The 11,828-nt window shown below is 34.8% G+C and overlaps 2 protein-coding genes across 4 annotated transcripts; one reads left to right on the top strand and one right to left on the bottom strand.

Annotated features, from left to right (window-relative positions):
* The first annotated feature begins 1,508 nt into the window (after positions 1 to 1,508).
* Positions 1,509 to 6,899, top strand: LOC138186741 (band 7 protein AGAP004871). Of its 2 annotated transcripts, none has more exons than XM_069126872.1 (9): positions 1,509 to 1,629; positions 4,405 to 4,514; positions 4,848 to 4,920; positions 5,059 to 5,141; positions 5,397 to 5,600; positions 5,702 to 5,757; positions 5,866 to 5,944; positions 6,066 to 6,167; positions 6,759 to 6,899. In XM_069126872.1, the coding sequence occupies exons 1-9, from the start codon at positions 1,536 to 1,538 to the stop codon at positions 6,861 to 6,863; spliced, it is 906 nt and encodes a 301-aa protein (XP_068982973.1). In that variant the 5' UTR covers positions 1,509 to 1,535; the 3' UTR covers positions 6,864 to 6,899. The 2 variants fall into 2 exon arrangements, with proteins under 2 accessions (XP_068982973.1, XP_068982974.1); XM_069126873.1 differs by lacking the exon at positions 1,509 to 1,629 and adding an exon at positions 3,137 to 3,262.
* Positions 6,215 to 11,170, bottom strand: LOC138186740 (uncharacterized). 2 transcript variants are annotated; one of them, XM_069126871.1, is made up of 9 exons: positions 9,956 to 11,170; positions 9,717 to 9,869; positions 9,515 to 9,650; positions 9,309 to 9,436; positions 8,775 to 9,074; positions 8,196 to 8,441; positions 7,831 to 8,047; positions 7,073 to 7,195; positions 6,215 to 6,316 (listed from the first exon to the last, which is right to left on the bottom strand). In XM_069126871.1, the coding sequence occupies exons 1-7, from the start codon at positions 10,182 to 10,184 to the stop codon at positions 7,926 to 7,928; spliced, it is 1,314 nt and encodes a 437-aa protein (XP_068982972.1). In that variant the 5' UTR covers positions 10,185 to 11,170; the 3' UTR covers positions 6,215 to 6,316; positions 7,073 to 7,195; positions 7,831 to 7,925. The 2 variants fall into 2 exon arrangements, with proteins under 2 accessions (XP_068982972.1, XP_068982971.1); XM_069126870.1 differs by lacking the exon at positions 6,215 to 6,316 and having other exon boundaries at positions 7,106 to 7,233.
* Positions 11,171 to 11,828: the final 658 nt, after the last annotated feature.

Raw genomic sequence — 11,828 nt, 5'->3', positions numbered from 1 at the left:
TAAAAAGGAAGAGTACAATAAGCTTCGTGATTAGATATTATTATATACAATGTGATGGATCCCCTTGAGGAGGGTAAGATTCATTAGAACATCAATAGAGGAATGTAACGACACTAATACTAGTTTTCGTATTGTCTATGAGGCTCTTACGTGAAATTCCGCGAAGCGGGACGCGATTGTAATTTGTTCCCAACGGATTTAAAACAACGAAAATACGTGGGATCACACTGGTCGAGTATCACGTGAGATCACGTTATAGCACGTGATTTCAGGTAGCGCGATAGTAATCTGTTTCTACCTTTGTTGAGAATCCTTTTAATCTAACGTTTTACGTTATTGAGCTGACAAGCATACGTGTCTGTCTCATTTGCCATTACGTACTACTGCACCGTTTTTATAAATCATATTTAAATTAAATATATGTTAGAAACAATCTTGTAACGCGTGCTAAATGTAACAATGCCAAAATGAGTTGCGTCTATGACGACGGCCGAATATTTTCGTCGGTATTACGCAACCTCTACAATTTTCGTCCATGTCATCAATGTGATGGTTCAGATCGTATCCCATACTATCAATAGTCCGTTGGCTATTTCATATTCCACATTCTATAGCTGATAGTACCGATAAATCGTAGGAGGATAAACTGATTACGCCGAACTATCTATATATGTATATGGTAGGACATACGAATGTACACGAACACAGTGCTCTTCACTTCGTGTTTTTCTCTACTTTTTCAAGTTTTATCCTGAACTTACTACTAACTTTCACGGCGAAGTGTGAATCGTCTCGATCGTAACGGAAAGAAAAGAATAAAAACTCTGTAACGCGAGTTGCGCTTTACAATAGGCCTACTGGCGGATTACATATTTTCCTATACTACTAGTAAGGGCGGCGGCCGCGCATATAGTATAAAGCGTCACGACATCACGACGTTACCTTCATTAGTCTTGTTAGTTCTTTCAACGGCGCGCAACAATTGGCACAAGGTGAATATATGTTCTTCCGCTTGTTTTTATTACTTTTTCCATCCGCACCACAGAATGATCTGTAACAAAACAATTCTGTTAAAACTCATTTTTCTCATTTTCTTCAATCGTTACATTAACAGCCATGCTTATTCCGAGTATTTTGGCATGTTGTTAATCCGATATCCAACTTCTGGTACACTATATCAACGCATGTTGGAAAACTCGATAGACATAATACAGTTGTTTTAAAATTATACCTACGATCATGGTGATGGTAACAACGATTTTTATTCCTTAATCGTAATTTATTTATGTCTAAACAGCGTGTATTTTATTGGAACAATCGGTTAATTTTTGCACGATCTGTATCTCGACTTTAAATTTCTATTAAAGACTTCGATATAAACTTAATTGTGCTACATATAATTATATTATACTTCTATAATTATTCTTATTATAATTATAGTAATATTTTTCCCTATATTATATTTCTCGAGTGTACACGCTATACGAATTTTAATTTAGGTGGCGAGATTTGAGTCCCGCGTGAAACCCATTGATATGTCTATACCTATGGCAACTATGAGCAATGGAAATGGATCAACGATACAGATCAATACGCGACCAGATGATATACAGAATCGTATCGTCGGTGGTGAGTCGAAGATTTTTTTTACGTTCAGAAATGAATTTGATTTAATGTACAAATATTTTCCGGGCTACGTGTACGTTATCAAATTCAACGAAATCGAAGCACACGTATATACAACGTGTGTATATGTTGGACTGTACGACATAAAATATTACTCGAGTCTAAAGAAGGTCAAATTCTCTTTACACTCCGGAAAAACGTACTGAGCTTATAGACAAGGTCGTCGATCATTTTACACGTATATTCTATCTATGTGTATAATAAACAGTTTTTAGGTACAAAAACAGAATGCCACAACGAACAATTATTAATCGTCTCGTCGATTTTCTTACTCCATAAAGATTTTTCTTATAACTACAACTATTAATAATAGGTTCCGAGTTGTAAGTAGCAAGTTTCAAGTAGAAACGGTTCGTTATTGTCAGACGTAAGATTCAACAGAGACACGAAGAAAAAGAAGGAGAGGAAAGCCATGATTCTATCTCAAAAGTTCCTCAATAAAAATCACTGTTTTGTATGTGGACAACGTTGTAACGTTTAACATTAACCTTGTACATCGCTGATTCTGATAGATAGGCTATAAACACGTGTAACGAGTAGTTCCTAAGTATAAATCAATAGAAATATCTCAAGAACGAATGCGACCTGCACTGTAAACGTAACAAGTAACAAATGGTACATAAATAGAGAATCGGAAGCGTATATCTATACACATGCGTGTACTATATACAGATAGCTAACAAGAATAAAAATGATAAAAGGCAGAGAAGATTAATTTCTTACGTTTCCATGTTTCTATGTATACGAGCATGGAGGATTATTTCTTAATTTCACGTGAAGATGCCCCATAGTATGTTAGAAACAGGGAAATTCGAAAAAGGTTTACAGGTTCCAACAATGTGGGAGGAGATTCGCAATTTTGCAAAGAATATAAACGATTACGACGTAAGAACATTTACTAAATTAACGTAACTTAATTATTATTGTTATGTATGTATATAAACCCAGGATACGTACATATAGACAAGCTGTAATAGCATATTAATGAAGCTGTCCATTCGCGTGCTACCAATTCCTGCTACGATATTACAGTAATTCTGTCCTCGGTCAAATTGCAGAGAGTTATGTGAAAGATATGAGAAATACGAGAAAATGAGAATAAAGAAGGGAAGGAAAAATTAGAGAGCTGAACGATAAGGAAAAAAATAGGGGGGAAGACAAGTATTGAAAACAGAAAAGGTAGGGCTGTGCGCATTTCGCGCATGTCGGTATGACTAAAGGGAGCAGAGAAACGAGTGAGAGGAAAGGAGCAGCAGTGAACATCTATCCGACAGAGGGAGATAGTAAAAGAGGGAGGAGAACGGGGGAAAAAGTACTGGGAAAAGGAAAGCGAGGACTTCCTGGGTGGGTGGTTGATCGTAGACTGACTAGGCAACTACTCGTAATAAATCGTGTGACGAGTAACACATTGAAGCTCCGCCGTATTTCGTTTTGCTTCGGTCGGCGAAACAACCTACCATCTCCTTCTATTTATTCAGAGTTCAAAGACACTTGGTGAGCGTAAGGAATTTGTGTGATTTTTACGCTCAATTGCCAAATCGAGTTCAATAATCGCATCACTTCGAGATGACAGGCGGTAAGCAGACATTAACAGATTAACAGAGCTATTCGGAATTCTTCGTACGATTTTAAAACCGTTAAAAACCTGTCGATACATTTTGTATCGGCGATGAATCAAATTATTATGAGTGTAATTTTATAAGCTGCAAGTTACAAATTACTAGCATTAGTAAATAACACGAATAAGTTTGATAATAAAGCAAATGAAATGTTGCAAGTAAATTGTACGAATTACAAATTATATGATTGTCCTATTTTCGATAGGAAATTATAAATTAATAAAAGAGTAGTCTGCAAACTATAAATAATAACTTGTCAATTTACTAATATACATTATTTAGTTTGCAAACTATTGCACGAGAAAGTTCTGGTTTATTCTTATATCGCTGTTTCAAACAATGTATGGTACATCGTGAACTATGTATGTATTCTCAATTCCCATACTACGTAGCTCCGTTTCGATCTATCTCATTTGTACGGAGGCGTAATTTTCTGAATGTAGGTTGTACACACAACATCGAAATATCGATCTGCGCGTGAATATACCGGAGGCATTAGTAAAATCGATGACATTACTGAATACTCCTAAAAATACATTTACACGTTTCTTTCGTTCCGGTTTGACGACGATGAATGAACGAAGAAATCGACTATTTCGATCGATAGCTCTTTGAAAAATATACAAACGAGCCAAGCAATCATCGAACATCTTACATCCTATATGGATACTTATTTGGATAGATTTTTGTAATAATACAACCGCGCGATTTTCAAACGCTGAGTCGTAAGAATTTTTAAAACATGCAGTACCTGATTACCATTAATCAGGGGCATTGACCTCTTTTCTCGTAGATTGTTAAATAAAAACAAATTTGAAATGTGATATGTATTTCCCATGAGATGGAAAAGGCTGAAAATCGCTGGTGTAGCAGATACATTTATCCTTAAATAGTATAATTCGAAGAAGGGCTTAGGCAAGTTATCAAATAGTACTATCATCACAAACTGACTCAGCCGCCCTAAAAACATGTGTACGGTTTTAGCTGTGGCTAAATCAAGTGGTGATCTTATTTTGCTTTATGACCTAATTATATCACTTCCACGAAGCAATATAAATAGGCTACTTTTGACAAAGTACTATATTTCACTATGTTTCAGCGGACGAAGAAACGCAAGTAAACACTAATACCTGCAAAAATATTCTTGTCGCATTATCTTGGATCATCGTGATTCTTACTATGCCATTTTCACTCTTCATTTGCTTCAAGGTAAGACAACATGAGAATAGTACTTTCTCGGATTGTTCTGTTTCTCCTTCGACCAAAAATATCTCGACTATCTTCTTAGCTGCAAACGTTATACGGTCTTCATTCATTGTAGCTGTAACCTCGTTTTCCCGGTTATCTTATAATTAGACGTTCGATCACACTCGCATTCATCCCCCTCTATCTTTTTCCGCTTGTTCGTGCACTCTCTGCAACATGTCCGTAACATAGCTCAATGAGTATAGTACATAATTAATAAACAAGCTTATTATGTAAATTTTTAATTAAGTCGCAAAACGAGAAAAAAAGGAAAAAAGAATCACCAAAATTTTTTAGGTGGTGCAAGAATACGAGAGAGCCGTGATATTTCGTCTAGGACGACTTCTGGCTGGTGGTGCTAAAGGACCCGGTAAAAATACAATTAGACAACGTCTATTAAATATTCATTATTGCCATGATTAGCTCGAATGATAAAAGTTCTACTGTATTGGAATTTCTATATTCAGTTTCAAGGGAGAATCGTTATGTGACTATGTACTATTTCTAGGAATCTTTTTCATTCTGCCTTGTGTGGATAATTACGCACGTGTCGACCTACGTACACGAACGTACGATGTACCACCTCAAGAAGTAAGTCGCTGATCTTACGATTAGCCAATCTAATCAATCGAAATACTGCATGAGATGTTTATGCTATTTTAAGCATAGATTATACACATGTATGTATATATTTGTCAAATAAGTTTAGAAAGTAATTTAAAAATAACGCTATTTAAAAATATTTCTTCAAACACCGAGTCCTGGCCGAAGCTTGAGCCGATACATGGTGCATTAACTTGGTTAAAGAGGAGAGAAATGACGCTAACAGAACTTGATTGAAATTAGGTGTTGACGAAGGACAGCGTGACGGTATCGGTTGACGCAGTAGTGTACTATCGCGTGAACAATGCGACGATTTCGATCACAAACGTTGAGAACGCTCATCACAGCACTAAACTATTGGCACAAACTACGCTTCGCAACACGATGGGAACCAGGCCGCTTCACGAGATTCTCAGCGAACGCGAAACGATCTCCGGGAACATGCAGGTAAACTGGAATCAATTTGGAATCAAGTGAGAGCACACACAACGCGCGCACGTAAACACATACATGGCTGTTTGAATGTTTGAAATAAAACCGAATGTCAGGTTTCCTTGGACGAAGCTACCGATACGTGGGGAATCAAAGTGGAACGAGTCGAAATGTAAGTTTGCGCCTTCAACGCGATGCAACTGTGTCGTAAATCATATTCATAAGTATTACAAATATTATTTATATGTACACATGCAGGTACGATAAATTTTTTCCACAGAAAAGATGTGCGACTACCAGTGCAATTGCAAAGGGCCATGGCTGCGGAAGCTGAAGCTGCTCGCGAAGCCCGTGCCAAGGTTCGTTTCCCTTTCACTTCCCAATAAACTTCATTATTGATTTTCTTTCCTTCCTTTTCTTCTCTTTTATCAATCGTCGATCCTTCTAAATAATGAGATTCACTTTCACATGAATGCGTAGGTTATCGCAGCAGAGGGTGAACAAAAGGCTAGTCGAGCATTAAGGGAAGCTTCGGAGGTGATCGGTGATTCACCTGCCGCATTGCAACTTCGCTACTTACAAGTACGTATTTATTAACTTATATTTTATCGACTCGATTTTATTCATCGCAGTGCTTATATAGATTTCAATAGAATTATTTCGCCTAAATTCAAATGACCCGTCCCAGTCGAACCATTTCTCGCTACTTAGTATTTCGAACTCGTTCAAACCTGTAAAGTAAGTGAGAGATATTATGTTTTTCTCCTTGTTCTCGTTTTTTCCATTTTTTTCATTGTCAAAAGGCTCGAGAGTATTTTTGCGATAAAACTGCTACCTGTTTCGCCAGAACTATAATCTGGAATCCCGATTTATTAAAATTTAAACGAGCACTACTGTATCGACATTCAGAGTGTCTCTGCAGGCAGGTGTGATACAACCGGGTAACGTGTATTTCCTTGCGAAGAAGTAAGTCGAAAATGTAGAATAAAGTCTTTGGGTAAGAGGCTTTATTTTGGAGAAAAACGATTTTGAAAATCTGCCCGATTTATTAAATCAAGAATGTATTTTAAATATTTTCTTACCCGATTGTATCGCTGTTGCCGAGAGATCCACCCTATATCATTTCTCTTACACGCTATTGATCATTATCGTTACCTTTTTTATCGTTTCCAGACTTTAAACACTATTTCAGCCGAGAAAAATTCAACGATCGTATTCCCATTGCCTATCGATATGCTAACATATTTCATGAAAGCAGCTGCCGGAAAGGACTCTTAATATCTCGATACAAACTAACAGTCTATTATCTCATCAGAGTCATCTACAATCTTCTGTGCGTAAGGAATGTGTGTAATATATAATTAACGCTATATAGCATTATGTACTGGAAATCGACGTAACGAGGGGCAAGGATACTTAATTTTATTGTTGGTACAATGAACAAATATTCGATGAAAATGAGGTCAACTCCAAAAGAAGTTACTCACCATGTATGGATTACACCTAATTGATTCTCTAACCGACCGTGTACTTTTATAGCGTACTTGACTTGATCCTTTTTCCATCGATTATAGCAAAACGTTTTACATCTCATCACCACATCACCGTATCTGTCGACCAATTTTATAACACGTCATACAAACAGTGGCTACAAAAAATATTGGCACACTATTGTATTTATTATAGCATTTATATACTAATTAATCAAGTCCAAGTATATTAAATTTCGTATCATTAGTAAGGGTAATGGAAATTAATTTTACTCTTGTACTTATTTATTCATGTATGTTTCGTGCATGTTCACGCGTGTCGCGTGTGGTATAATGTAAAGCAATGTTTTATAAGAATTTTATAATCCAGGAAAAGAGGAACGAACCTCTTCGAAATGTAATCTTCGTTTTATTGAACGAAAGTACAAAAAGATTCACTTTGCACTCGTGACAATTATGCATGTGAACATGTAACTTTTTTCTTCTACGACTCACAGTTTCAACATATGTTGTGAACGATATACATGTAAGTAATGTACATATGCTCAATGTCCCTGTATATTTATTAATGATACAAAGGACTGTTAAACAGAGTTTGAGAATAATTAATTTAAAAGATGTTTTAACTTTGATTTTATCAAATTTAGGATACGAATGTGTTTATATTCTTCTTATCTTCTACTTTGAAAAATACTGTTTATCATTATATTAAAATATTAAAGATATTAAAATATTGCTTGTCTTAATAATTATACCTTCGGCTTCCTCAAAATCTCATCAACTTCTCAGCTATTTTTAAACAGCATATATTTTCGAATCTAGGTAGGTTGATTTCATTTGCGTTTTATTTTCATCTTAATTTTGTTGTGCAAGGTTGTTGTATATAATTCAGACAAAATCCTCTGTTCCCAACATCGTTTGGCGCTTCAACGCTATCCGTGTGGAAAATTAGTCTAAATGGTTTCACTGTACCTGATAATCAAGATACGTTTGTGATAGTGCGAAACAAACATTGTTCCTAACCCTTGTGTAAGTAACCATAGTATGTATATTATCAGAAGACGGAAATTAGTACTGGATATTATTAGAAAGTATTCGATAAAATATCAGGAACACTTACTAATAACAGAAGACGCATTCAAATTTTGATTTTCCGCGTTAAATGTTCCACCGCATATCCGATCGATACAAGTCATCATGGAGGTTGGCAATCTACCTATGTTAGACGCACACGGTATCGTTAACCAATCGGTTTGACAGGCTGCTCCTGTCATTGATGCTATTTGCATTGCTTGCGTATTTCCAGTTAACGTAAATCCATTACTACGTGCCATTCTTGCCATAGTGGTACCATCATTTGCCAGTACTGCTTCATCGTGTCATAAAATATTAAAGCATAATTATTGAGTTGCTATAAATACAATTCATATATCGCACAATACATATTTCGAAAGTGACAAAACTCAAACAAGTTTTTCAGGGAAAGCGAAAGGCTATTTGAAAGCTTATCTCGCTATATTATTATATCTTAAGCTTATATGTCTAACTATATTAAGCTGAAGAAAAGTTATCTTTTAGGTTTTAAACTTTCATAATGATCAGAAGATATATAATATATGTGGTTCTTTTGAAATACATGTGCGATATGTTCACATAAATATGTGTATTCGTTCTTCGTTCTTCTTCATTCACGTATTACCATCTTTATCATCGACCGGGCATGCCATATACTGAATACCGCAAAAATTCCTTTCCATTCGAATGCAAATACTGTAATCTTGATTCGACAGTTGCAATCCGGTGTTAGGATCGTAATTGAACGATTTTATTTGTCCGGATATCCCTGTGAAATATTGCAAACACCCTTCCTCGGCTCTGTATATAGTATTGCAACGTATTTGAGAGACTCGTACTTTCCAAGATCGAGCAAAAGAATTTCCGCTTGTAACAAATGTCAACGTAACAGGATTCGTTTGTCCAAGACCAGTATCGACGTATACTATATAAAAACGATGGTTACTACGTAAATGAAATGTTATAAATAGATTAATGGACTTTATTTTTCAGAAAATCAAGCTTGTAGCAGAAAAACTTGTATCACGGTGGTCTAAAATATTCAGAATACAGTACTCGTTGTAGTAAATAAAACAAATCTTTGTCTAAATCCTATTCTTTCAATAATATTTATAAAAATATTTTTGTAATGTAATGTAATGACAAAGTGGTTACATACTATGATTGTCAGCATTATTTCCACATATAGTAGGTACCGGATTACCCCCAGAAACGATAAATTGATCATAGATACACTGATGGTTAGTCGTTTCCGGACCTCTTATATTAAACTGCAAGAAATCCAATCTAGAAAAAAGACATTACTTGTCAATGAAATTCGATTCTATCAAATAAAGCACTACATTTGAGATGAAAGTAACCCACCTAAATTGGCATACGGTTGGATGCGACTTAACGAGCGTTAATTGACAAGATATAGTACCATCAAACGTTGATGGATAATTCGGATTAACGAAATAAGTATTATTGTTGCTGGTTGTCTCGCCGCAAGATACTGTCACTGAACCGGTATAAGAAAGAAAAATTGTTAAAACTGCTTAACAGAAAAAAGGAAAATATAACATACCAATGCAGCAAACTCCGTAACCATTTGCGCAAACTCCACTAGATACACCACCACGTTTCGAGCATTCCGAAGCTGCGATACAGGTACCATTTTCACCATTTAATCCGACGCAAACATTATTGTCAAATTTTACCAATGTAAATAATGGGAAAACTAGAAATAGGAAACGAAACAGATTATTCTAGCAAATTAAAAAAATGTACTGCTGCTCATAAGTACATGGTAGTCTTTATACTTACGTCGTTTTTCTCTACCGCCCTGACTTGGTGCGCTATTTTGAAAATTAATCGACTGTAATTTACCCTTTAGAGAGTTTAGAGGGTCCCGTTTAAGCGATAACGATTCGTTGACGCGATTAATATTTGGTTGCCAAAGATGTCGAAACCTTTTAAGAGAACTCCACGCGTCAATATTTATGCACAACACAACAGAGTATAATAGTAACGTAGTGATACAGTATCTACGCATTATTAAACAAATACGCCTTCGATGTAATAATTTAAAAAATATAAATGTAGAAAAGAAATTGTTTAAACGTAAATTGTTCAAAAAATGTCAAAGGTCCAATGAGATGTGTGTTCTGCAACGATTGCTCTTCGACTAACAGAAACGAAGGACTGGAAAACTGGTATATTTAAGTAAAAATGTATATACACGGTCTGAATGCTACATAGTTTAATTAAAGGAAGCGTTAAGATCATTGTTGAACGTTGATCTTTAAGCAGATTGAGAGAAAGTCAAGATACCTTACGAATGACAAATCTCTAACGTCTATCTATTGTGTTTGCCTCTTGAGTCGAGACACAGTATTTACTTTCACGGCTTTAATTCAACAAATTTAATCGTTCTTTCCCTTCACTGTAAACGTTACTTTAAACGTTTAAACCTCTATTGTCATTTTTACCTGTAGATACGATACAGTACGTTTAAGGTATCTGTTCTCACGTTTTCTATAAAGCGGTACGTGCTTTGATAAATGGTGAACGAGAAAGCGAACTTTCTATGTGATTTTCCAAGTACTTGTTACCATGATCTATATGTTCCGAGGTATGCTTGGCATACAAGATAATAATGGTCAATATTCTTATACGTGTTTACGTAATGTATTATTATGATCGTAATATTTGCAAGTCAAATATTCGAAGTATTCGATAGAAAAAAAAATTAATACAAGTTTTAAAAGTTCAAAGGTAATTATACATATTATTTTATACGAGGTAGAACTTTGATGCACGTACACAAATAATGGTAATAGTAATAGCATGAATAATTATTAGACTGCACATATTTATGCAAATTCATACATTTATGAACACAATTGAAAAAATCGAATCTAAGCAAAGATTTGCTTCACCTATTAAATATTATGAGTACTTTATTTTGGATATTTTACATACATATGTTGTATGTTTATATTCTGTGCGCTTATATGGAAATCTATACAATAAAATGCAAAGGAAATTCCTAGATTTTAGAATTTGATTATATCGGAACAAAGGAAGATCAATCGATCGATCAAGATTTCTAATTGCAGCGTTATAAGTATAATTAACATAGTCAATTTTTCGTTCAAATTAAGATGGCATACGATGTAATCATCAACAGCTGGATGTAAAATAATCAATATATTAATCGAATCAGTCTTTTAACGTATGAAAAGAATCGTTTCTAATCTTTTTATTCACTTACCTATTATTATATATTATTATCTTACGAATTCATTTTAAATCAATAATACCTGTGATAATACAAACCCATAGAAATAGGTTAGAAAAATTATTGTGTTTAAAAATGAGTTTTATACAATACAAATCAAAACACATTCTCGCACATATTCTAATAAATGTAAACACTCATATTCTAATTTACTTTACCATATCATGAAAATTACTATGATAAATTAAATACATACATTTAAGGAGAAGAATTCGTTAAAATCTTCAAAATTAATCGAGTAGAATTTAAAACGAGCGCTCGAAATATGTAAAGATGGCACTCGATATCGGAGATTCATATATGCATCTATAATATGTGCAAAGAGAACAAAGATTCTGCTGAGAGGTGGAAGAAAATAATAATAGTATGGTCACTGAAGGACCGATTCGTTGAATG

Source organism: Bombus flavifrons, chromosome 14 (genome assembly GCF_040668555.2).
Source record: "Bombus flavifrons isolate JBK064 chromosome 14, iyBomFlav1_principal, whole genome shotgun sequence".
NCBI classification, from domain to species: Eukaryota; Metazoa; Arthropoda; class Insecta; order Hymenoptera; family Apidae; genus Bombus; species Bombus flavifrons.
Note: the sequence above shows the minus strand (reverse complement) of the source record. Positions and strands in the feature narration are given on the sequence as shown.

Bases quoted from the DNA above. Each gene is read 5' to 3' on its own strand.
- LOC138186741 (XM_069126872.1), top strand. From the start codon at position 1,536: ATGTCTATACCTATGGCAACTATGAGCAATGGAAATGGATCAACGATA. The intron at 4,515-4,847 runs GTAAGACAACAT...AAAATTTTTTAG, and splicing joins CACTCTTCATTTGCTTCAAG to GTGGTGCAAGAATACGAGAG. The intron at 6,168-6,758 runs GTACGTATTTAT...TATCGTTTCCAG, and splicing joins TGCAACTTCGCTACTTACAA to ACTTTAAACACTATTTCAGC.
- LOC138186740 (XM_069126871.1), bottom strand. From the start codon at position 10,184: ATGCGTAGATACTGTATCACTACGTTACTATTATACTCTGTTGTGTTG. The intron at 9,651-9,716 runs GTATGTTATATT...ATACCGGTTCAG, and splicing joins TTACGGAGTTTGCTGCATTG to TGACAGTATCTTGCGGCGAG. The intron at 9,075-9,308 runs GTATGTAACCAC...GTTTTTATATAG, and splicing joins AAATAATGCTGACAATCATA to TATACGTCGATACTGGTCTT.